This window comes from Lontra canadensis, unplaced genomic scaffold (assembly GCF_010015895.1).
Source record: "Lontra canadensis isolate GAN:19392208 unplaced genomic scaffold, GSC_riverotter_1.0 scaffold24, whole genome shotgun sequence".
In the NCBI taxonomy this organism is placed as follows: Eukaryota; Metazoa; Chordata; class Mammalia; order Carnivora; family Mustelidae; genus Lontra; species Lontra canadensis.
The window spans coordinates 18,018,372-18,041,344 of record NW_022631018.1 but is presented as its reverse complement, the minus strand read 5'-3'; the positions used below and the strand labels follow the sequence as shown (position 1 = coordinate 18,041,344).

The following is a 22,973-nucleotide window of genomic DNA, read 5'->3' as shown; positions in this document are numbered from 1 at the left end:
AAAATCACCATTTCACAAATATAATAATTACTGATTCAGGCAAAGTCATCAAAGGATATGAAATTAAGAGGCAGACTGAAGTTTGAGAATATCTACCAAATCTCAAAATATTTCCCTATAAATATTAATTACAAGGTGAAAATCAGTAGCTTTTCAATGGAGAAATCTGGGAGGCATTATCTTAAGTGACCAAAGTTATCAGTAATGGAACAAATGGATAACATATACATCCAGATATGACACACTGAGAAAACATAATTTTTGTGGTACTCCTGCCAAAAAGATATGAACTCAAACTAATCATGAAGAAATAAAGGCAAACTAAAACTAAGAAACATTCTATAAAGTAACTACCCTGCACCCTTCAAAAATACCAAGATCACAGAAGTCAAAGTAAGTCATTCGCAACTATCTTCTCCCATTCTGAAGGCTGCCTTCTAGTTTTGTTGATTTTTTTCTTCGCTATGCAGAACATTTTAGGTTGAAGTCATCCCACTAATATATTTTTCCTTTTGTTGCCTTTGCCTCGGGAGACAGATCTAGTAAGGAACCACTCCATCTGATGTCAAAGAAGTTACTGCTTGTGTTCTCCTCTAGGATTTTGATGGTTTCAGGACTCACATTTAGGTCTTTCATCCATTTTGAATTTATTTTTGTGTATGGTTTAAGAAAGTGGTCCAGTTTACCCACACCATTATATATTTTTAAAGAACTTATAAAACTGAACACCCAAAAAACAATCCAGTTAAAAGGTGAGAAGATATGAACAGACATTTCTCCAAAGACGACTTATAGCTGGCCAACAGACACATGAAAAGATGCTCAACATCACTCATCATTAGGGAAACATAAATCAAAACTACAATGGATATCACCTCACACCTGTCAGAATGGCTACAATTAACAGCACAGGAAACAACAGGTGTGGTGAGAATGTGGCGAAAGGGAACCCTCATGCATTATTTGTGGGAACGCAAACTGGTGTAGCCATTCTGAAGAACAGTAGAGAGATTCCTCAGAAAGTTGAAAACAGAACTACCCTACAACCCAACAAGTACACTACTAGGTATTTACCCAAAGGATACAAAAGTACTGGTTCAGGGGCACCTGGGTGGCTCAGTCCATTAAGCCCCTGGCTTCAGCTCAGGTCAAGATCCCAGAGTCGTGGGATCAAACCCCAGGTCAGGCTCCCTGCTCAGCGGGGTGCCTGCTTCTCCCTCTCCCTACTACTCCCCTTACTTGTGTGCTCTGTCAAATCAACAAATAAAATCTTAAAAAAAATACTGATTTGAAGGGATACATGCACCCCAATGTTTATAGCAGCTTTATGAACAATATCCAAACTACAGAAAGAGCCCAGATATCCATGAGCGAATGAATGGATAAAGAAGATGTGGTACATATATATAACAGAATACCACTCAGCCATAAAAAGAATGAAATCTTAAAGGAGGGGGGCAAGGTGGCAGCAGTGTAGGGGACCTTGTTTCATCTGATCCCTCAAATTTAGCTAATCAAACCATTCTGAACACACACAGATTCAACCTGACATGTAAGACTTATCTGGATCTCCACAAGCACAAAAATGACTATTTTTGCAAGGTAGGAGGTGTGGAACCTTGAACTTTGGGAGAAATACCATAAGATAAATGGAGGGGACAGTGAGCCTCCATAAGCTGGCCACCCGAGAGTGATCTAACACTGGAGCAAAAAATTGGGAACCCTGGAAATATGCCATAGTGAGAGGCACCTCTTTCTGAAAAGGGCATAGGGGATGAATAGGGCAGAATTCTAGGGGAAATCACTATGGTCTCAGGATTGCAGGAGACTCAGAAAGGGGTGAGCCTAAACAGATGGACTGCCCAAGCAGTAGATGGGGAGAATAGTTATGGTTAGCGAGCCCAGAAGGGACTCTCAATTCCCTTCATCATAAACTGTGACCCAAGCCAGTAGGGAGGCCGCCCTCTGCCTGACCACCCTGAAAGGACTAGAAGGTACAGACTGTTTAACACCCTAGGGGAGATATAAAACAGCTTGTACCCATGACAGAGACAGCTCTCTAAGCAGTGTGACCCATGAGATGAAACCGGAGAAGCACCCAGCATGACCAGGGAGCTGTGGAAGAGGGTACATGCTTGAGCCCACGGCCAGTTGCAGAGTTAAAGCACAGAGGTGTTCGTGGGTCCCCTTGACTCCCCCAGGAGAGAAGCAGTGGGCATGAAATGCACGAGTCTGTGCAGTTTGGTATGTGCAGAGGTAGAAACAAATCCTGGAGGATTTGTTGTGGGGTGGCAGGAGGGTGGAGGGGGCAGTCCGTGACACTGCTGCTCTGGGCAAGATTCCTGAACAGCCATATTTGCTCCTACCATCTAAAGGCAAGCCACCAGGGAACAAAAGTCACACAGTCAACCAGCTCACATTAAGCCCATCCTGCTGACAAGGTATAGGGAAACTCCACCCAGGCAGAGATGCCTGAGAAGCCCAGCAGCAGGCCTCTCCCCAAGAAGACAGACTGGAACAACAGGTGAATGACAAGCTTATTTCCCAGAGAACTATAAAACTCCAGCACCAGGGGAAAATAATACAGGGAGCTCCAGGTGTTCCCTCATGACTCATTTATACTGAAGGCTAAAATTTTATATTTCTTTTCTTGGCCTTTTTTTTTTAATCCTGTTCCTATTTCAAATAGATTCTTTTTTCCCAACCTATGTTTTATAAGTTGCTTAACTTTTATTCACATCTATGTTTTATAGATTTATGACCCACACTAGCCCATTTTCATTCTATTCAATTTTATCTTGATATATATAAGTTCTGATTTCTCTGCAATTTTGGGATATAGTGTCTTCTAACACAAAGAACAAAAATCCATCAGGAACAGGGAGATCACCCTGCTTTGTCCACCTGAGAGATTATAATCTCTTTCCCTGCCCCCATTTTTAACTGAGTTTTGCTTGGGTCACGTTTGATATTTTGGGCTCTGTTCGTTTGCTCAACCATCTCTTGACAGAATGACTAGGAGGAAGAACTCCCAACAAAGAAAAGAACCAGAGACAATGTCCTCTGCCACAGAACTAATGGATGTGGATATAAACAAGATGTCAGAGATAGACTTCAGGATAGCAATTATGAAATCAACAGCTAGGCTTGAAAAAAGCATTAGTGACAGTACAGAATCTCTACAGGCAGAAAGGAAATCTAATCAGACCAAACTTACAAAAATGCTCTGAATGAGATGCAGTCTAAACTGGATACTCTAACAGCCAGGGTAAATGAGGCAGCAGAACGAATCAGTGACCTAGAAGATAAGCTGATAGAAAGGAAGCCAAGGAAGAGAGGGATAGGCAGCTAATAGCCCATGAAAACAGAATGAGATCAATGACTCCACGAAACCTTCCAATGTTAGAATTACTGGGATCTCTGAGGGGGTGGGGAGAGAGAGAGGACTTGAAGGTATATATAAGCAGATCACAGCTGGGAACTTCCCTAACCTGGGGAAGGAAAGAAGCATTCGTATCTAAGAGGCAGAGAGGACCCCTCCCAAGATCAAAAATAGATCAACACCTGATGTGTAATAGTGAAGGCTTGCAAATCATTAAGACAAAGAAGCGATCCTGAGAGCAGCTAGAGGGCAGAGATTTTGTACACATGGAGGGAGGAATATCAGAATAAGAGAGCTATCCACAGAGACCTGGCAAGCCAGAAAGGGCTGGCGAGACATATTCCGGGTACTATATGAGAAGAACATGCAGCCAAGAACACTTTATCCAGCAAGGCTGTCACTGAGAATGGAAGGAGAGATAAAACGCTTCCAGGACCAGCAGAAACTGAAAGAGTATGTGACCACCAAGCCAGCCCTGCAAGAAATATTAAGGGGGAGTCTATAAAAGAAGACCCCCAAGAGCAATATAAACGCGATATTAACAGAGACAATCCACAGAAACACGGTCTTTCCAGGCAACACAATGGCACTAAATTCATATGTTTCAATATTACTGTCAATGTGAATGGGCTGAATGCTCCTGTCAAAAGACACGGGTTCAGACTGGGTAAAAAAGCAGGACCCACCCGTATGCTGTCTACAAGAGACTCATTTTGACACCCCCAGATTCAAAGTGAGGGGATGGAGAACAATTTACCATACCAACAGACCTCAAAGAAAGCTGGTGTAGCAATTCTCATTTCTGATTAATTAAATTTTAAACCAAAGGCTGCAGTAAGAGATGTAAAGGGACACTTAAAGGGTCTGTCCAACTAGAAAATCTAGCGATTGTAAATATCTATGCCCCCAACATGGAAGCAGCCAGCTACATAAACCAATAACCAAAATAAAGAACAATATTGATAATAATACATTAATAGTAGGCGATTTCAACACTCCACTCAGAGCAACAGACAGATCATCCAAGCAGAAGATCATCAAAGAAACAAGAGCTCTGAAGGACACATTCGACCAGCTGGACTTTGTAGATATACACAGAACATTCCATCCTAACACAACAGAATACTCATTCTTCTAGAGAGCACATGGAACTTTCTCCAGAAGAGACCACACACCTGGTTAAAACTCGGGCCTCAGTCAATGCCGAAAGACTGGGATCCTTCCCTGTGCATTCTCAGACCACAGTGCTTTGAAGCTGGAACTCAACCACAAGGAAAAATTTGGAAGGAACGTAAACACTTGGATGTTAAAAAGCACCCTGCTAAAGAAAGAATGGGTCAACCAGGAAATTAAAGAAGAACTTAAACAATCCATGCAAACCAATGAAAATGAAAACATGTTGGTTCAAAAGCTACGGGACACTGCAGTGGTGGTCCTGAGAGGGAAGTACACAGCCATCCAAGCCTCTCAAAAAATCAGAAAAATCCCAAATGCACAAGCTAACCTTACACCTAAAGGAGACAGAGAAAGAACAGCAAATAAAGCTGAAACCAAGCAGAAGAAAAATAGCAAATATTAGAGCAGAAATCAGTGAAACAGATTTCCGCTAGAAGAACAATAGAACAGATCAACGAAACTAGAAGCTGGTTCTTTGGAAGAATTAATAAGAATGATAAACACCTAGCCAGACTTATAAAAGGAAAAGAGAAAGGGCCCAAATTAATAAATTCATGAAGAAAGAGAAGAAATCACAACCAATACCTAGGAAATAGAGACAATAATTAGATCTTATTGCCACCAGCTGCATGCCAACAAACTAGGCAATCTGGAAGAAATGGATGCATTCCTGGACACTTATAAACCACTAAGACTGAAACAGGAAGAAATAGACAATCTGAACAGATCCATAACCAGCAAGGAAATTGAAACAGTAATCAAAAACCTCCCAAAAAACAAGAGTCCAGGACCAAATGACTTCCCAAGGCAAATTCCACCATTTATTTTTTTATTATTATTTTTTAAGATTTTATTTACTTATTTGTCAGAGAGGGAAAGACAGCACGTGCATGCACAAGCAGAGGAAGCAGCAGGCAAAGGGAGGAGCAGACTCCCTGCTGAGCAGGGAGCCCAGTGCAGGACTCGATCTCAGGGCTCTGGGATCATGACCTGAGCGGAAAGCCGACACTTAACACACTGAGCCACCCAGGCCTCTCTCTACCAAACATTTAAAGAAATCATCATCCTTCTCTCTCTCTCTGCCTGCCTCTCTGCCTACTTATGATCTCTGTCAAATAAATAATAAAATCTTTTTTAAAAAATTAAAAAAAAAACAAAAAAACAAGGTGCCTGGGTGGCTCAGTGGGTTAAAGCCTCTGCCTTCTGCTCGGGTCATGATCCCGGGGTCCTGGGATCAAGCCCCGCATCAGGCTCTCTGCTCAGCAGGGAGCCTGCCTCTCTGCCTACTTGTGATCTCTGTCAAATAAATAAATAAAATCTTTCAAAAATAAAAAATAAAAAAAATAAAGAAGAAATCATACCTATTCTACTAAAGCTGTTCCAAAGAATAGAAATGGAAGGAAAACTTCTAAACTCATTCTATGAGGCCAACATTACCTTGATCCCAAAATGAGACAAAGACCACATCAAAAAGGAGAATTACAGACCGATATCCCTGATGAACATGGATGCCAAAATACTCAACAAGACCCTAGCCAATAGGATCCAACAGTACACTAAAAGGATTATTCACCATCACCAGATAGGATTTACTCTTGGGATGCAAGGGTGGTTCAACATTCGCAAATCAATCAACATGATAGATCATGTTAACAAAAGAGACAAAAACCATTTGATCCCCTCAACTGATGCAGAGAAAGCATTCAACAAAGTACAGCATCCTTTCCTGATTAAAACTCTTCAAAATATAGGGATAGAAGAAACATACCTTAATACCATAAAAGCTGCTATGAAAAGCCCACAGCAAATATCATTCTCAACGGGGAAAAACTGAGAGCTTTTCCCTTTAGGTCAGGAACACAACAGGGATGCCCACTCTCACCACTGTTGTTCAACATAGTACCAGAAATCCTAGCCATAGCAGTCAGACAACAAACAGAAATAAAAGGCATTCAAATTGGCAAAGAAGAAGTCAAACTCTCTCTCTTCGCAGATGACACAACACTTTATGTGGAAAACCCAAAAGAATCCACCCCTAAACTACCAGAACTCATAGCAGTTCAACATGGCAGGATACAAAACTGACGCCTAGAAATCAGCCGCCTCTCTCTGCACTAACAGCGTGGGTGAAGAAAGAAATTAAGGAATCGATTCCATTTACAATAGCACCAAGAACCGTAAGATACCTTGCAATAACCCTAACCAAAGAGGTAAAGGATCTGTACTCGAGGAACTATAGAACCCTCAGGAAAGAAATTGAAGACGACACAGAAAGATGGAAAAGCATTCCATGCTCATGGATTGGAATAAACACTGTGAAAACGTCTAAGCTAGCTACCGAGAGCCATCTGTTGTTTCAAAGTAATCTCTATCAAAATACTATTGACGTTTTTCACAGAGTTGAAAACAAACCACCCTAAAATGGATGGAATCAGAAAAGACCCTGAATAGCCATGGGATTGTTGAAAAAGAAAACCAAAGCTAGAGGCATTGTCCCTGACTTCAAGCTGTATCACAAAGTTGTGATCATCAAGACAGCATGGTATTGGCACAAAAACAGACACATAGACAAGTGGAAGAGAACAGAGAAACCAGAAATTTCTGTACTATTCTTGCAACTTTTCTATAAGCATGAAATTATTTCAAAATGAAAAATACATTCCATTTATTTCACTTATATATTTCTTATATGTAAGTCTAAGAAGTCTATGTCATAAAACATCTCTTTAAATAAATATATTCTTCCATCAGTACAAAAATTCTAAGCGATAAAGCACCATGCCAGTTATCTGGTAGTGTGTTTTATTTTTAGTTGTAGACAAAATGACAATGTATCAGACAACCAATGGAATCTTATTATTCAAGGAAATAATGATTCCAAAGTTTCATAGGAAAATACTGCCTGTTGATGAAAAAGGAAAAACTAATCCTGCCATATTTTCTCAGTACAAAAAGTCAAAATCACAATCACAAAATCATCATGAATACCTTGTGTTGCTAGAATAATCCCACATGGCCACATCTAGGAGGCTCCGAACCCAGGTTTTAGAGGGCTCCTTAAGAAATTTTTGTTGGTAGATCCCCACAACAAGATCTTCTACAGTGAGCAGTTCTAGATCTTGCCTGATTTCTTCCATTGGTAAAAAGAAAAAGACAAACAATTTCTGAATTTAGGCACATAGAACACGTACACCAAAATGGAAATACAGATGTTATAACGCACTTCAACAGTGACCTAGTTTTACTTACTTGATGTCTTTGCCATATGCTTCAAACACCAGTTGACTCTGGCTCTGTCATCAGACTGGAGAAGGGAAAAAATTTACTTGTATTTTCTCCTACACTGAGTTAATTTTAATCAATTGCTGTCCTTTCAGACTGGGGTGGTGGGGGTGGCAGGAAGGGAAAGACTAAAGAGTTTGTGACAACTAAATGAGAACCATAAAAAAGAGCATCATATATTTTAAAAAACTGCTGCTTTTAATAACCAGTTACATTTATAAAGCAGTGCTAACAGACTCTGTGAAAAACAAAGGAAATCTAGGGTAGGCACATGACAAAACCAATGCTCAGAAAAAGATAAGGTAATCTGTTCATGGTTACACTAAAATAGTCAGGTTAAAACCCAGTTCTTCGACTCTTAGCTAAAAGAATTTAGACAAAATAAAGAATAAAGGCTCTCCAAAGATTACAAAAGAGGATCAAGAGATTGCTACAAAAAGTTTTAAATAAACAGTAATCTTACTTAGAAGGACAGATGTACAGATTAGAACACCCTTTCAGAGTAAAAAAAAATACTGAGAAGATATTTCAGCAGGAGAAACTAAAAAAAGGAGTTCAAAGTAGAAATGCATTCAGCTTTTGCAGTGTTCAGAATCCCTCTAATGCCACAGAAACTATACCTAATCCCATTCTAAACAATTCAGAATGAACATGTTTTAACACACACAGCTAACAAGCAAACTCACTTTCTTTGGGTACCTTTCATGGATCTTTCAGTATCTAAGTGGATGCCTTAATAAAAAATTCTAACAATGAAATTACCTTGCAGTAGATAGGTGGCCAGTTTCCTGGGTTTGGATGAATAAACCTATAAAGGTTTTGTAACACAGCTGCTTGGTCATGCCCAGATTCAAAGTTTGAAATAGGAATCTTGTGACTAGAATCACCTGAAGGGAATAAAAAGGAGGAAGCAGTTCAAAATTTGACCAAAACAAGTATTGCAAAGTGGGTAAGGAAGTAGGGGTACAGGAAGACAGTACTCAGTAACTCATATTTAAGCACTTGTACCAAGCCTAATTATGGTTACATACTTTACATAATTTATGCCATAATCTTATGAGAAAGGGGATATACACATATTAGAGAAGACACAACTGACAATCACAGAAGTTAGCACGGTAGGTTAATAGTTGGCAAGCAACAGAGTCAAGACTCAAATCCAGATTTAAGTGACCAAGCCTATACGTTTTCACTATTCCCATCTGCCTTTTATGAATATGGTTTATAGATAAAGCTGGAGAACATTATAGCAATGGCTGCTTTTTAAAAGGCTATATGATTAAGATTTCCACTTCCAGTAAAAAAATAAAATAAAATAAAATAAAAAATAAAAATAAATGGACCAAGTAATTCAGACTAACCTCCCACAAACATTTAATGTATCTGAGGATATCAAGAGTACACACAATAGCAAGAAATTATTAGATCCAGATGCAAGAGAATATAGGAATCCAGAGAGGCTCTCCAGACAGACTCCTTCGAGGGCAGTTTTTCCCCAGCAGCTACCTCCCAATTCCAGAAGAGGAAATTGATTAGCTGAGAGGTGTTTTTTTTTTTTTTTCCAAAGATTTTATTTATTTGACATACAGAGAGAGATCACAAGTAGGCAGAGAGGCAGGCAGAGAGAGAGGAGGAAGCAGGCTCCCCGCTGAGCAGAGAGCCCAATGCGGGGCTTGATCCCAGGACCCCGAGATCATGACCTGAGCTGAAGGCAGAGGCTTTAACCCACGGAGCCACCCAGGCACCCCTGAGAAGTGTGCTTTTGACAGCTTTTGGGACCTGGTCTGCTAGGACCCCAGCTATCTAGCAAAAGCAAACATAAATCCTCTCTGGATGAAGAGGACATCATTCTAAGCCTCAAATTACTTTAAAATCATTTTTTTTCAGTGTGGCAGGGGAAAGACTGGACAGGAAGATGGGAGAGGAGAAACCTGAGAAGCCATGGTAAGCTGGGCCCCTGGAGTAGCGGAGGGGAAAGCTCGTCATGTGCTGAGAAGTGAGCAGCTAAAGCAGCAGCTTGCAGATGTCCCAGTAAAGCCTACAAAGATCTCCAAGTTTGGATTTGCCATAGGTAGACACAAGACAAAGAAAGCCTCAGCCATAGCCATCAAAATTGAACCAAATAAGCCTAAAAAAATGGTTTCAACTCTTGGTCCAAAAACCTTTTCAGCAGCAGCAGCTTTTAAGGAAAAGGAAGACTGAACCAGAGGAAAGGCCTCCAGAAGCAAAGATGAGAATGAAGAGTATTGGAAGGGACACACCTACATCAGCAGGACCAACTCCTTCAATAAAGAAAAAGTATGATTTCTCTGATAACCGGAAGCTATGGGAGTGAAATATAAAATCTCACCTCAGAAATTTCCATGACCAAGACAAATGATGTTTCGAAAGTGGACTGTGGTATGGATGTAAAGTTAAAAGGAATAGTTTCTTTTTTTAAAGAATGGTAAAAGAATATTCTCAGAGCCACTTTTTTTTTTTTTAAAGATTGGGTGGTGGTACACAAGAGTTTGAAATTAGAGTTAATTTATGTTTTGTATTCAGATTTCAAGACATTTGCTAATTTTGTAGTATCATGTGATTAGTTTCCAAAAGGTTACAGATAAGGAAAAAAAAATCAAATGGTATTTTTCTAAGAATTACATATTTTTAGACACAACTATTAGCACATTAAAAGGAAAAGAAAAGTTATTGTCTACTTAAACTGCAGAATTACTCTTAACTCCCTTATTAACCCAAACCGGCTCCCAGGAACAGCTATATAGAGAGGGAGTGTTGTACTGGAAGGAAAATGTTGCTGGAATATATTAGATATAATTAAAGTACAGCTTTTTCCTAATAGCCATTTATTTTAAGTCAACAAACAAGATATTGCACTATCAGTTGGTACAGATGCTTAGCTCTTTAAAATTTTTTTAAAATTTTATGTAAATTGTTGAGTATTTGAAATAACCCACTTCACCTGAATGGGTCTTGTCTACCTTCATTAGTGTTTAAAGACCATTTGCTACCAAAGTAAATCAGTATTTTTAATGTGCTTCCCTTAGTTTTTGTTATTAGCTAGTTCTTGTAAGCATTTCCACCAAATCCTGAGGTGAATCACAAGGAAGCTTTCTTCAAATACAAATCACCACCAAAAATTTAAATTTATATATAATAAATATTTGGCTGTATTTTTTTTAAAAAGATAAAACCAAAAAAGTAACATTTTATGAAGATGAAAAGGAGAATGATTTACTTTCTGCAACTCTGTTAAAGCTTAAGTTACTAACTTGTGAAAGTGAATTTGGACTTAATACAAGAATTCTTATTTTAGCACAGTAATATGCCTTGAACTGTATACATATTAATCAATGGCCCCTCAAAAGTATAGTTTAGGTACTAAAGATAAAAGAAAATGCATCTTTAAGCATATCTTATGGAATCTTTGACCACATATATGTTGTTAGACCTATGTATTGTAGGGTTTTAAAAAAAATTTTGTATACGGAATTTTTTCATGTGATAGTTAAACACATCTTTAAAAGCACAGTCACAGATAAGAAACAGTATATGATTTCCTTGAAAACTCCTGCAATGTTTAATTTGGAGGCAGCTTCATACTATTTTATTGGTGATAACTACTGGCTGAGTTCTTTTAACAGGTAATTGAGAAGCAACTCATATATATTCCTAACACTTTGTTCATTTGCATTTTAGAGTAAGCCCCAAATAAAACAATGGAAATGTATATAGAACTATTAGTTCTTACATGGTTTAATTATATCAAGATACATGAACTCAACTTGCTTTAAGATAAGCAAACTTTCCACTTTTGTCCAATTCACTGTTTCTGTTAAAATAACATCCCTCCATGGGCGGAAAAAAAAAAAAATAACATAACATCCCTCTCCTACGTGCTCTTTTCTTGACTCAAATGAAGTATTAACCTAAGGTCAAAACGTGAGAAAAACGACTGATACCAGTGTCTTTACGACAATACCAGTAAATCTGGGGCACCTCTATGGCTCAGTTGGTTATGTGTCCAACTCTTGATTTCTTTGGTCATGATCTTGGGGTCCCAAGATTGAACCCCATGCTGGGCTCCAAGCTCAATGGGGAGTCTGCTCAAGATTCTCTCTCTCCCTCTCCTTCCTCCTGCTCTAAAATAAATCTTAAATACCAATAAATCTGTCATACTCAAAACCAATTTTTTTCAGTCTATATGAATAAACAGGTATATGAAGAAAAAAGGATGAAACCAAACCAAATTTGACAGGAAGAGATCCAAAGGCATTCCAGCTACCCAAGTTATTCAGCACCGATTTTAAATAATCATGCTTATATCTGAGGAGATCAAATTATTAATTTCAGCATATAGTTATAAAAAAAGGATACAGAAGATACAATTGCTGATAATGACAGATTAGAGAAAAGCTGAATAAATGAAACACCTGCTTGAAAGCACTGCTGAGATAAAACTGCAGTAAGGAATTACAGGTCCAAAATCCAGGAGAGGAAGAAATGCTGGAGAGCCTGATTCTGGCATTTGGGTTCATTGGTAATCTGGGCATTTACCAGCTCTGGAAGAGGAGATTTAGAGTCCAAGAAAATGAACAGTTCTCAACAGACCTGGACTTGAAAGAATTAAAAATATTACTCCAAAGACCCTTGCTGGCTACATCAGTGGAGCAGGTTTTGACTCTTGGTCTTTGGGTTGTGGGTTCAAGCCCCATGTTGAGTATAGAGATTACTTAAAAATAATATCTTCAAAAAATATTACTCCAATATTAAATACCTTTTCATTACATACTTAATATATACAATTGTCTTCTGTTTTCCATTGTTTATGCCATGAAGTCAATTACAAATTTCACAGATGATCCTTTGGTGGTAATCTACTGTTCCCCATTTTTTATTTTTTTTAAAGATTTTATTTATTTATTTGTCAGAGAGAGAGAGCGAGAGAGCGAGAGTGAGCACAGGCAGATAGAGCGGCAGGCAGAGGCAGAGCGAGAAGCAGGCTCCCTGCTGAGCAAGGAGCCCGATGTGGGACTCGATCCCAGGACTCTGGGATCATGACCTGAGCCGAAGGCAACCGCTTAACCAACTGAGCCACCCAGGCGTCCCTGTTCCCCATTTTTTAGAGATCAACTAGGAATAGATGGCATTCTTAAAATATCTGAACCCAATTTTGTATTATCTCAATCTCTGAAATTGGATTAAGGTACTCTCAGATGGCTAGCGGCAGCAGCCTTCTGACAAAAATCAATCATAATTTTTTAAGAGGAATAACAAGTTTTTATATCTACTGTTCAGCACTGAAAAATAATGAGACATAAGAAGAGATCTGATACCTTGACTGAACATCAAGATAACCAACAGATCCATAAAGAAGATCTCTATAATAGGGTTATCAGACAGACGACTTTATATGTTCAGGAAAATAAAAAATATTGATAATTTCAGCAAAACCATTAAAAAATAACCCAAGGTAAATTAAAAAAACTGAAGACACATTCTCTAACCCATGTTAGGATGGCAAAATATTAGCAAACCAGTTTATTTAAGAGCTATATAGGGACTATGCTCAGTTTACCGCTGGAATGGAAGACTGGTTAGCAAATTACTAGATGAACAAAAGACACAAATCACGTGAGACACCAAAAAACCACTCACTATAATGTGCAACTGGTATCTCTAACCAAACTGGGAATAGAAGGGAACTTCTTTACCAGGATCAAGAGTGCATACAAAACATGAGAAGGAAAAAAACAAAAAGCACAGTGAACAACATACTCACTGGTGAAACATTAGAAACTATAGAGTTCTTAGCCAGCACCTTAGACAAATTTTTTTTAAAAATTTTAAAAGTTTTAAATAAAAAAATAGATTAGAAAAAAGTCATTTCACAGATAGGACTATATAAGGAATTCACTAAAAACTCAATTATAGCTTAGCAATGGCTAAATAAAACTAAAATGCAAAAGTAAATAAAAATATAATTTTAAGAGATATCACTTATAACAAAATTTATAAGCTATAAATTTAACAAGATATTAAGATCACTGTGAAGAAAATTTTAATTATTGTAAGGCATTACAGATCTAAAAAAATAAGAGTAGACCCCTGTTCAAAGATAGAATATCAAGAAGCTGCCAGTTTTCTCCAAAATGATCTGAAGATTTAAAGGTAATCAAAAAGTCAAGAATAATGTTCTAAAACAAAGTCCAGAAGCTTGGCTAAGTATTAAAATATTGTGTTTAACAGTATAGATACCCAAAACCAAGTAGACCAATAGAACAAAATAAGATATGGAAAAGACGCAGGCATCAAGAGAAATGTGGCACCACATACTGACAAACAAACGGATTATTGGATAAATGATGTGGAGACAATGGATTATCCACGTGAGAAAAAAAAAAAATCTCTACTTCACACCATACAGAAGTCAATGTCAGGTGAATTAAGAACTTGGATATGAAAAACAAAACTTAAAAACTATCCTCTATGGCTTTCAAGTAAAAGAGAATTAAGATACCAAAACCCCTCAAAACATAAGGGAAAAGATTGATACATTTACTAAATTAAAAAAATAAAAACTATTTTCATTAAAAGACACCATAATGACATAAAAACAATAAAAAAAAACACAAGGCACAAACTGAAACATAGGTATCTGCACGTAAATCAATAAGCAGGTACATAATAAAATTCCACAAACCAATATAAAGGACAATCCAATAGAAAAATTGCGAAAAGGCAATGTTGAGTTTAAAAAATAAAGTTACAGAAACACATAATATTAATTATATAAAAGTTCAAAAAAGCAAAATTAAATACATAAATTAAATATGTATTCACAAGATGGCTGTCGGGCTCAGTTGGTTAAGCGTCCAACTCTAGATTTCAGTTCAGGTCATGATCTCAGGGTCATGAGTTTGAGCCCCAAGTCGGGCTCCACATTGGGCACAAAGCCTGCTAAAGATTCTCTCTCCCTTGGCCCCTCCCCTCCACCGCCCCCAAACCTCTGCTCATGCACATGCTCTCACTCTCTCTCAAAAAGAAAAAAAAAAAAAAGTATTCAAAATAAAACTATTCAGAAAAGAAATGACTAGCACAAAATTCCAAAAAGTGTCTCTGTTATAAAGAGGGAAGGGGATGCAATCAAGGAGAGATAGAATGACCCTCGCTGATAGCTCACTGCTCTTGATATCATTCTTTGTATATGAAGATTCTAAAAGCAGCCAGACCTTTTGTAGAGGAAGCTGCAATCAGTTTTCAAAGCTTTGTTTTAAAGCAGAACTTCTCTCAAGAAAATTAAGCAATAATATGTAATCAGAATTCTTGAAGTGGGGGAGACTGAGGACAAAGACCTCTCAACCCTACAAATTTATACAGAACCTGAAGTACAGCTTCCAAGAAAAACATGGCAGTGAGGGTGGGGAGATCAATAGATTCTATATCAATACCTTTTCCGGATTTGAAATTCTTTGATTCTAACGTGCTAAACCTAATGCCCATCTATGAAGTCTTCAGTTGCTCTCACTTACGCGATTTCATAAAGGGTCAGAGAACAGCACGGGAGCATGTGAAAGATCTACACGCACATTCCTTAGCTTCTACTCACTCTTCATCCACACGTACGTCTGCTTCAGTGTATATTCCTCTATGAAAAATCATCTTTTCCTAAGCATCAGGCTGATTACATCAGCATAAGCATTTTTTTTTAAAGATTTTATTTGACAGAGATCGCACGTAGGCAGAGAGGCAGGCAGAGAGAGAGGGAAGCAGGCTCTCCACCGAGCAGAGAGCACAATGCGGGCTCGATCCCAGGACTCTGGGATCATGACCCGAGCTGAAGGCAGAGGCTTTAACCCACTGAGCCACCCAGGCGCCCCAGCATAAGCATTTTTAGTTATTATGTCAACATGGCCATCCCTTTAATACAATCATTTATTTACCTTCTTTATCTGGCACACTTCCGAGGGTTATCAAGTTGGCAATTTAAGGCCTGTCTAAATTGGTGAGCTCCAAAGTGGCTTACCAATGAACTTTCCTGAGTGAGACTGTGATCAATTTTAAGTAGTTTGAAAAATAAGTTAAGAAAACATTCCTAGAATCTTTAATAGGTTTCTGTTAAACTGGTTAACTTGAAAATGTAAAAATAAGCCTTAAAAACTGTTTTAAAATCAAGTATTTATCAGAACCAAAATAATAAACAGTAAAGCCAGTGGCACTCTCACAAATGAGTCTGGCAAATAGCAAGGATTCCAATGCACTCAAAGATGAACAAACCAGAAACAGCTTAAGTAAAAATGTAGTTAATTCACCAGCTAAACTTCTGTTTTTGTCTTATCACCACGTATTTGGTGAATAACCTCAGAGGATGTAACACATGGGGAGATTAGCTCGGTTCACACTTCAAAATCTACAACGGAATTTTTCTTCTGTATTATAAACTGTTTTTCACTCAAAGCTATAAAGGGACCAACTAAAAAAATTTGCCCTTGCCTTGTTCCAAAGTCTACTGCCCTGATTCCAAGCAGGCAAGCAAATAAAAAGGTCTAGTACATATTTTTCACTAAGACCAGTAAAAACTCAAAAGACATAACCAAAGGGATTCTAAAATATTCTCTTCATTTGTAAAGAACAGCATTACAAATAAAATAGCTGCTTGTTATAGCAGATTTGAAAAACTGACTTCTAATTGTTGTCTAACTGCTAGTTGTCTACATTTTTAAGTTAAAAAAACAACTTATTAAAACAATGACACTTTTGAATGTAAGTTAAAAATAAAACTATTATGATTTTCATTCTAATCACAGAGGAAACTAGTTAAAACCTAGTTCGTAGAAGAGTTTAGTTCAGAGCTTAGGTACACAGTCATATACTTTGGTATCCCGTAAGTCTATTTAATTTTAAAGTTTTAAAGTTTTGGAAGTTTTTAAGGATCACATACTCTATCTACCATTTCTATGAGGATTCTCCAACAATAAGGATGTTATTCCCCCACCTTAAGTTTTGTGTGTCCATGTAAAGCAGTAACTCTTTTTTTTTTTAAGATTTTATTTATTTATTTGACAGAGATCACAAGTAGGCAGAGAGGCAGACAGAGAGAGAGGGGGAAGCAGGCTCCCTGCTAAGCAGAGAGCCAGATGCAAGGCTTGATCCCAGGACCCTGAGACCATGACCTGAGCCAAAGGCAGAAGCTTAACCCTCTGAGCCATCCAGGTGCCCTAAAGCAGTAAGTCTTAACCAGGTACAGACACATTCAGTGCCTATTATTCTACCCCATTCCCTTATACTTACTTGCAGCTTGACAATGAAACCGAAATCCTCGTGGAATTTCACCTGTAATACAAAATATTTTATTGAGAGAAGCCCTCTGGTTTTGCTATCGTCATGCATCATAGGATGACCAAATCATAACGCAGATAGGTAATGGCTACTGCTATGTGAAAATACAAAAAAATTAAACTTTCATAGAAGTTATTGTTTTTCTTCACCAAAGAATGAGAACTATTAAAAAGAATTTTGGTATATTATCTAAACTACTTTAAAAAGGAAATTACTCCTTACAGAAAAGAAATAGTAGATAAAGAGGCCCCTTAACATGACACATGCACCCGAATGTTTATAGCAGCAAAGTCCACAACAGCCAAACTATGGAAGGAACCTAGATGTCCATCAACCGATGAATGGATAAAGAAGACATGGTGTATATATATATAATGAATACTATGCAGCCATTAAAAACCCCGAAATCTTGCCATTTGCAATGGCATGGATGGAACTAGAGGGTATTATGCTAAGCAAAATAAGTCAATCAAAGACAGATGATTATCATATGATCTCTCTGATATGAGGAATTTGAGAGGCAGGGTGGGGGTTGGGGGGGTAGGGAGGGAAAAAATGAAACAAGATGGGACCAGGGAGGGAGACAAACCGTAAGAGACTCTTAATTTCAGGAAACAAACTGAGGATTCCTGGAGGAGAGGAGGGTGGTAGGGATGGGGTGGCTGGGTGATGGATACTGGGGAGGGTATGTGCTATGGTGAGTGCTGTAAATTGTGTAAGAATGATGATTCACAGACCTGTATCCCTGAAACAAATAATACATTATAGGTTAATAAAGTAAAAATTTAAAAAAATTTAAAAAGAGGCCCCTTAACATAGGGCCTCATGTACGTATAGCTTTAAAAAAAAGTCTCTAAATTCAATCTTTTTAATGTGTTACAACTGTATAAAGAAACACAGTTATTAATTTATCCTAAGCAGCAGCTCTCACAAGTGTGAGCAGGATGATTAGTTTCTCTGTCATGAAAACACAAGAAAAAGCACTGGATTATTCTAATGAATTTTAAAGCAACTGACAAAACTAAAGATGAAGTTCTTTTTTTCCCCAATCTCTACCCTCCCTTCACTCTTCTCCCTATAGATTTCTCCTACTTGCCTTTAAAGGTATACTGGTCCTGTAACTACCCTCTTGGGAGCCTAACTGAATCCTATGCCTTCGCTACTACTTGGTTTGCAGGGGTGGAAAACCCTGAAGAGCTGTTGAGAACATCTGAGAGACTCTCAAGTATTAGACTATTTCCATACCTTCCCTTGTATTCCTCAGACCAGTCTACAATAGGTATTATTGCCACTTTACAGATAAGCTAATAAGTTCAGAAAGGTTAATAACTTTGCTCAAAACAACCACAAAACAACAAAAACGAAACAACAAAGTTACAAAAGTGATGTCCAAAGTGAGGGATGGATTAAAGAAATAAAAGAGCAAAGGCATAAAAAACTTTTAAAAAATTCCAAGATGCAAGGCCACAGGTAAGCAAACAACAAACACATTTTCAGGCATACTATCCACCCAATTCTAACATTCTCTTGAGGTTAAAAACTTAAACTAAAAAGCTTTGTGTAAACACCTAGTTCAACCAATTATGATGAGGTCTTTATTACACTTTAAGAACTATATGTCAGCTCTTAAGAAAACAAATACTGTTAAGTAAAGTCAAGATCAAATGCATAGTGTTTTAAGATTTAGCATCTAGGGACGCCTGGGTGGCTCGGTTGGTTGAGCGGCTGCCTTCATTCAGCTCAAGTCATGATCCCAGCGTCCTGGGATCCAGTCCCACATTGGGCTCCTTGCTCAGCGGGGAGCCTGCTTCTCCCTCTGCCTCTGCTCATTCTCTCTGAGAAATAAATAAATAAAATCTTATAAAAAAAAAAAAGGATTTATCATCTACTCACTCCGACTACTTACCAGGATTTATAAACCTATGGAAATCAGCCATAATACCTTCCTGGAGAGAGTATTTCACACAGCCTATTTCACAAGGGAGGAAGCGCTGTGCACAGTGCGGAGGTAGCTCGCCATGGCTAAAAATGTTCAAAAAATAGAAAATGCCTCCAAGGAGAGCTAAAAAGAAATAAATAAAAAGAAAAAAAAAGATAAGACCACACAAACAGTTGTGAATTAACTCCTCCACAAAAGCAAAAGTTTTAGAACCATTTTCCTTGTGTTCCTATAATCCTAAGAGCTGGAAAAGAGAAAACTGATCATTTGTACCAGATAAATGAATCAAAATTTTTATAATTACACTTATCAAGAATTACAATGGTAACCACTCTGCATGAAGCAACAAAATTATTCAAACTTGCAGCCAGCTCTACATAATTTGGCTAAACATAAGCCCTGAATTTTAGGAATGACTTAAGAAAAGCTGTGACCCATATTCAACAAATATGAGAGGTTCGGGAAATAAAGCCAAGTAGAATCAGTATAGAAAAAATCTGATATAAACTATGGACAATTTAGCCAATATACACAAGAGCACCAATAAACACTCTAGAGGAAGGAAGAAATATGAGAATGTGAAGAGTCTTACTTAACAGGACTGGCCACGTTTAAGACTGTTAAAAGTTTATTAATCTTCAACAAATTCAGAACACAAAACAGCCAGAAGGAATAACGAGGATTCTTATTAGGTAAGTTCTTTTCTAGGCTAGCTCAATAGTTCAACCTTTTATAATTTATATGTATTTAAGGGTCTAGCTATAAGCACTTAAATATATGAAATATATTTATTAACATAAAAAGCGGTTATTAACCACAAGACCAGATTTTTTGTACAAAACACAACAAAATCTCTCCGCTGTTATTTCAACAAATGCAAATTACCCGAACTTTCACAACTTTAGCACCACCATATTCGAACACTTGTAGTCAATTACTCTGAAATGCAGGATCAAAATGAACAGAACACATAATTACTGATCACTATATCACAGTGTCTTGAGCACCCACATTTATCTAAGTGTTTTGCTTTTAGGATTACTCTACCTTGATCACTTTTTAGAGACAAATTTGAAATATCAGGGGGTGAAACATTCTGCCTTGGTACAAGCATGCCTGGCCACCTCAGTGGAGTGGAAACAGGTTTCTAAAGAGGAAGAAAATAATTTGTCACATACTCAAACTCTTACTGGGCACTTTATACAAATATTTAAATTTAGCAAAATAACTGAAAAACAGTTCACAGATTACTTCAGTAATGAATGAGCCCAATGAGTAAATACGCACGTGTTTGTCAATACGTATTTGTCAATGACACCAACACCCAAAGACAGACAAGGGCAAAATCTATAAATATTCTGAATCAAAAGGTGAGTGGTAAACAACAATTCAGCTACTGCTGAAAACCATTTTCCCACTACCGATAATCTAAATTAATCCTACTGAGTCACAGAAGTGACCACGTGATTATAGATTTCTAATCTAAAATCATCCCACGGAGTCAATGAGCTCAGTGGCCAAAAGGACATCATTCGACAAAGTTCTCTAAATTGTTTTTCACTTAAAGTAACAACTCAATCATGCTGACCCAATGAGGTACATACACAAGACTCAATGAGGTATGTATACAACAGGGCTTACATTTTGAGGGGAAATGTCTTATAAGAAACTACAGTTTAAAAAAAAAAAAAAGGCAAGGTTCCCCTATATAAGTACAGTTCAACCGATTAGAGCTTCTACCCAAACATACACCTACAAAATAAAAAGCTCTCACACCAAAAGCAAGCAAAGCTCTCTTGAATTTCAACCCAATGTTGACAGTTTAAAGAATGGAATTTCACTATGTGAGAATGGAAAGAACCCGGGGCGGGGGCGGGGGGGGGGGGGGGGTCGACAATTACACTGAATTTCCCGATACAAATCAAGACAATTCTTATTGAGTACTTTATCCTTCTACTACGTGTGAGTTTACTCAAATCAGCTTCATTCCACTCTTACCCATAAGGCACACTCGCATTCGCCAGCATGGGCAGGTTTTGTTATTTCAACATTTTAAACACAGCAGCGTGCCTGGTTCCAGGTTCATTGAAAAAGAGAGAACGGTCCAAGCTACTTTTAAACATAAAATAGAGGGGGGGGGGTGTCTTTAATCATAAAGGGGTTTGAAAGGAACCCTCAGAGTTCATGTAGTACAAACCTTAAAACCAACCCTCTCATCATTGACCATGATTTATTGGATGCAGGTTTCCCAACAGGGATTCCCCCAGCCTTTCACCACCAAATAACAACACGTGCCCCAGTTAGGGAACCTGCTGGCTTTTTAACAGGCGCCCTAACACCAGGGGGAAAAAGAAAAGAAAAATTCTTCTTCGCACTCCGCGGAATCACCCACCAGCCCACCCTTGGCATTCACCCGCTCGCTCGCTCAGCATCTGGCCAACACGCCTGTGGCCCAGGCAGGGAGCGGCTCGTCTCGGGCCAACCTTACCTGCTTCTCCGAAGGCCCAGCGTCCCTTCCCTGGGCTGCTCTCCACTCTCGAGCCATTTCTGCATATTTCTCCTTTTCCTCCTCCCTCAAAAGCTTGGGGACATTTAAGGGGGTTGAGAAACGAGAGAAACAGCAATGAGTTCCGAGCGCCCTGGGCCCCAGAGGCGGAAGCGTAGACATTACAGGTGGTCCCGGCGCTGGTTTGCCCCACAGCGGGAACAGGGAGGCTTCCCTTCCCTCCAGCAGGGGCCAAGGCGTCACTGGCCTCCTCGTCGCCTCGCCCTCCCACTGCCCAACTGCCTGGTCTGCCCCCCCGGGAGTCCCCCTGCCCCCCACTGCCCCCAGTCTTACCGCCCAGTCAGCAGAGCAGTAGGGGATGGCATCAGCTACGCGAGCCACAGGCAGGCCTCGCCTCCGTAACTCGGGGATCTTCTCCTGCACAAAGAAATAGTAGGCATTACGGCTGGCCCTGCGGTTTGGCATGGCGAGCCAGGCCAGGATTCGACGTCGTGCGCCGGAGACACCACAAGCCGCCGGCGGCCTCGCCGGGCTCCCGCCCTTAGTAACCGAGGACGGCGCCTGCGCGCGAAGACCTCCAGCCCTCGACCAATCAGGGCGCGTTGCGCAGCCGCACTGGCCTTGCTGGGAGGAAAACAGCCTGAGACTGACTCGTGGGGCCGTGGGGGTGGGGTGGAGGGGGCGAGTGTGGTCACAGGTGCAAAGCATTCTGATTGGCTGGGATGAGGCGTTGGTGGGCGTGCTGTCACGTGGAAGGTCTGTACATTATTGCGTAATATGTGTCAAAGCCGGTAGAGGAAAAGAGGACCGGAGGGTGGTTCAAGGTGTTTCGTGTTTTATTACTGTAAAAGGCCGACTCTGTGCGGTGTTGGGTGGGGGACAGAGTGAGGAGCACGATAAACAAGATCTTTTCCTTTCGGAAGTTTACAGTCCGGTGGGGAGAGTTTGAGGGGAAGATGATAAAACAAGTGCAATCAACCAATGGGGGCTTTTGTCGGTTACTGCTTTTTGTGTTTCCCCCATTCTTAAGTTACACTAGTTATAGTTGTAAAGAATATTTTTTAAGGCAAATTTTAATGTATTAGGAAGAAAATGTACAATAAGAAGCTAGATTTAAATAATGTTCTTGAATAAAATTTTATAGGTTTCCTCATAAGGGTTGTGTCATTTTTTTGTTAGTTTTATTCCTGGTATGTATTTGGAGCTACTATGAAAGTTTTTGTTTCCACTGCATCTTCTTTGTTTTCTTTTTATTCTTTAAGTTTAATTTAGTTAACATATACTGTATTATTAGTAGAATTTAGTGATTCGTCTGTTGCCTGTAACACCCAGTGTTCATTACATCAAAT

At 38.9% G+C, this 22,973-nt stretch overlaps 1 protein-coding gene across 1 annotated transcript in view; it reads right to left on the bottom strand.

Moving 5' to 3' along the window:
- The window catches only part of MAEL (maelstrom spermatogenic transposon silencer), a 37,585-nt gene extending 15,326 nt beyond the window's left edge, over window positions 1–22,259 (bottom strand). The window contains exons 1-8 of the mRNA XM_032862957.1: window positions 21,958–22,259; window positions 21,607–21,699; window positions 20,166–20,265; window positions 19,086–19,241; window positions 17,132–17,173; window positions 8,603–8,727; window positions 7,808–7,862; window positions 7,547–7,688 (exon numbers count right to left, since the gene is read on the bottom strand). Coding sequence (XP_032718848.1) covers window positions 7,547–7,688; window positions 7,808–7,862; window positions 8,603–8,727; window positions 17,132–17,173; window positions 19,086–19,241; window positions 20,166–20,265; window positions 21,607–21,699; window positions 21,958–22,089 — 845 coding nt within the window. The 5' untranslated portion in view covers window positions 22,090–22,259. The remainder of the gene's footprint in view (window positions 1–7,546; window positions 7,689–7,807; window positions 7,863–8,602; window positions 8,728–17,131; window positions 17,174–19,085; window positions 19,242–20,165; window positions 20,266–21,606; window positions 21,700–21,957) is intronic.
- Between the last annotated feature and the right edge of the window lie 714 nt (window positions 22,260–22,973).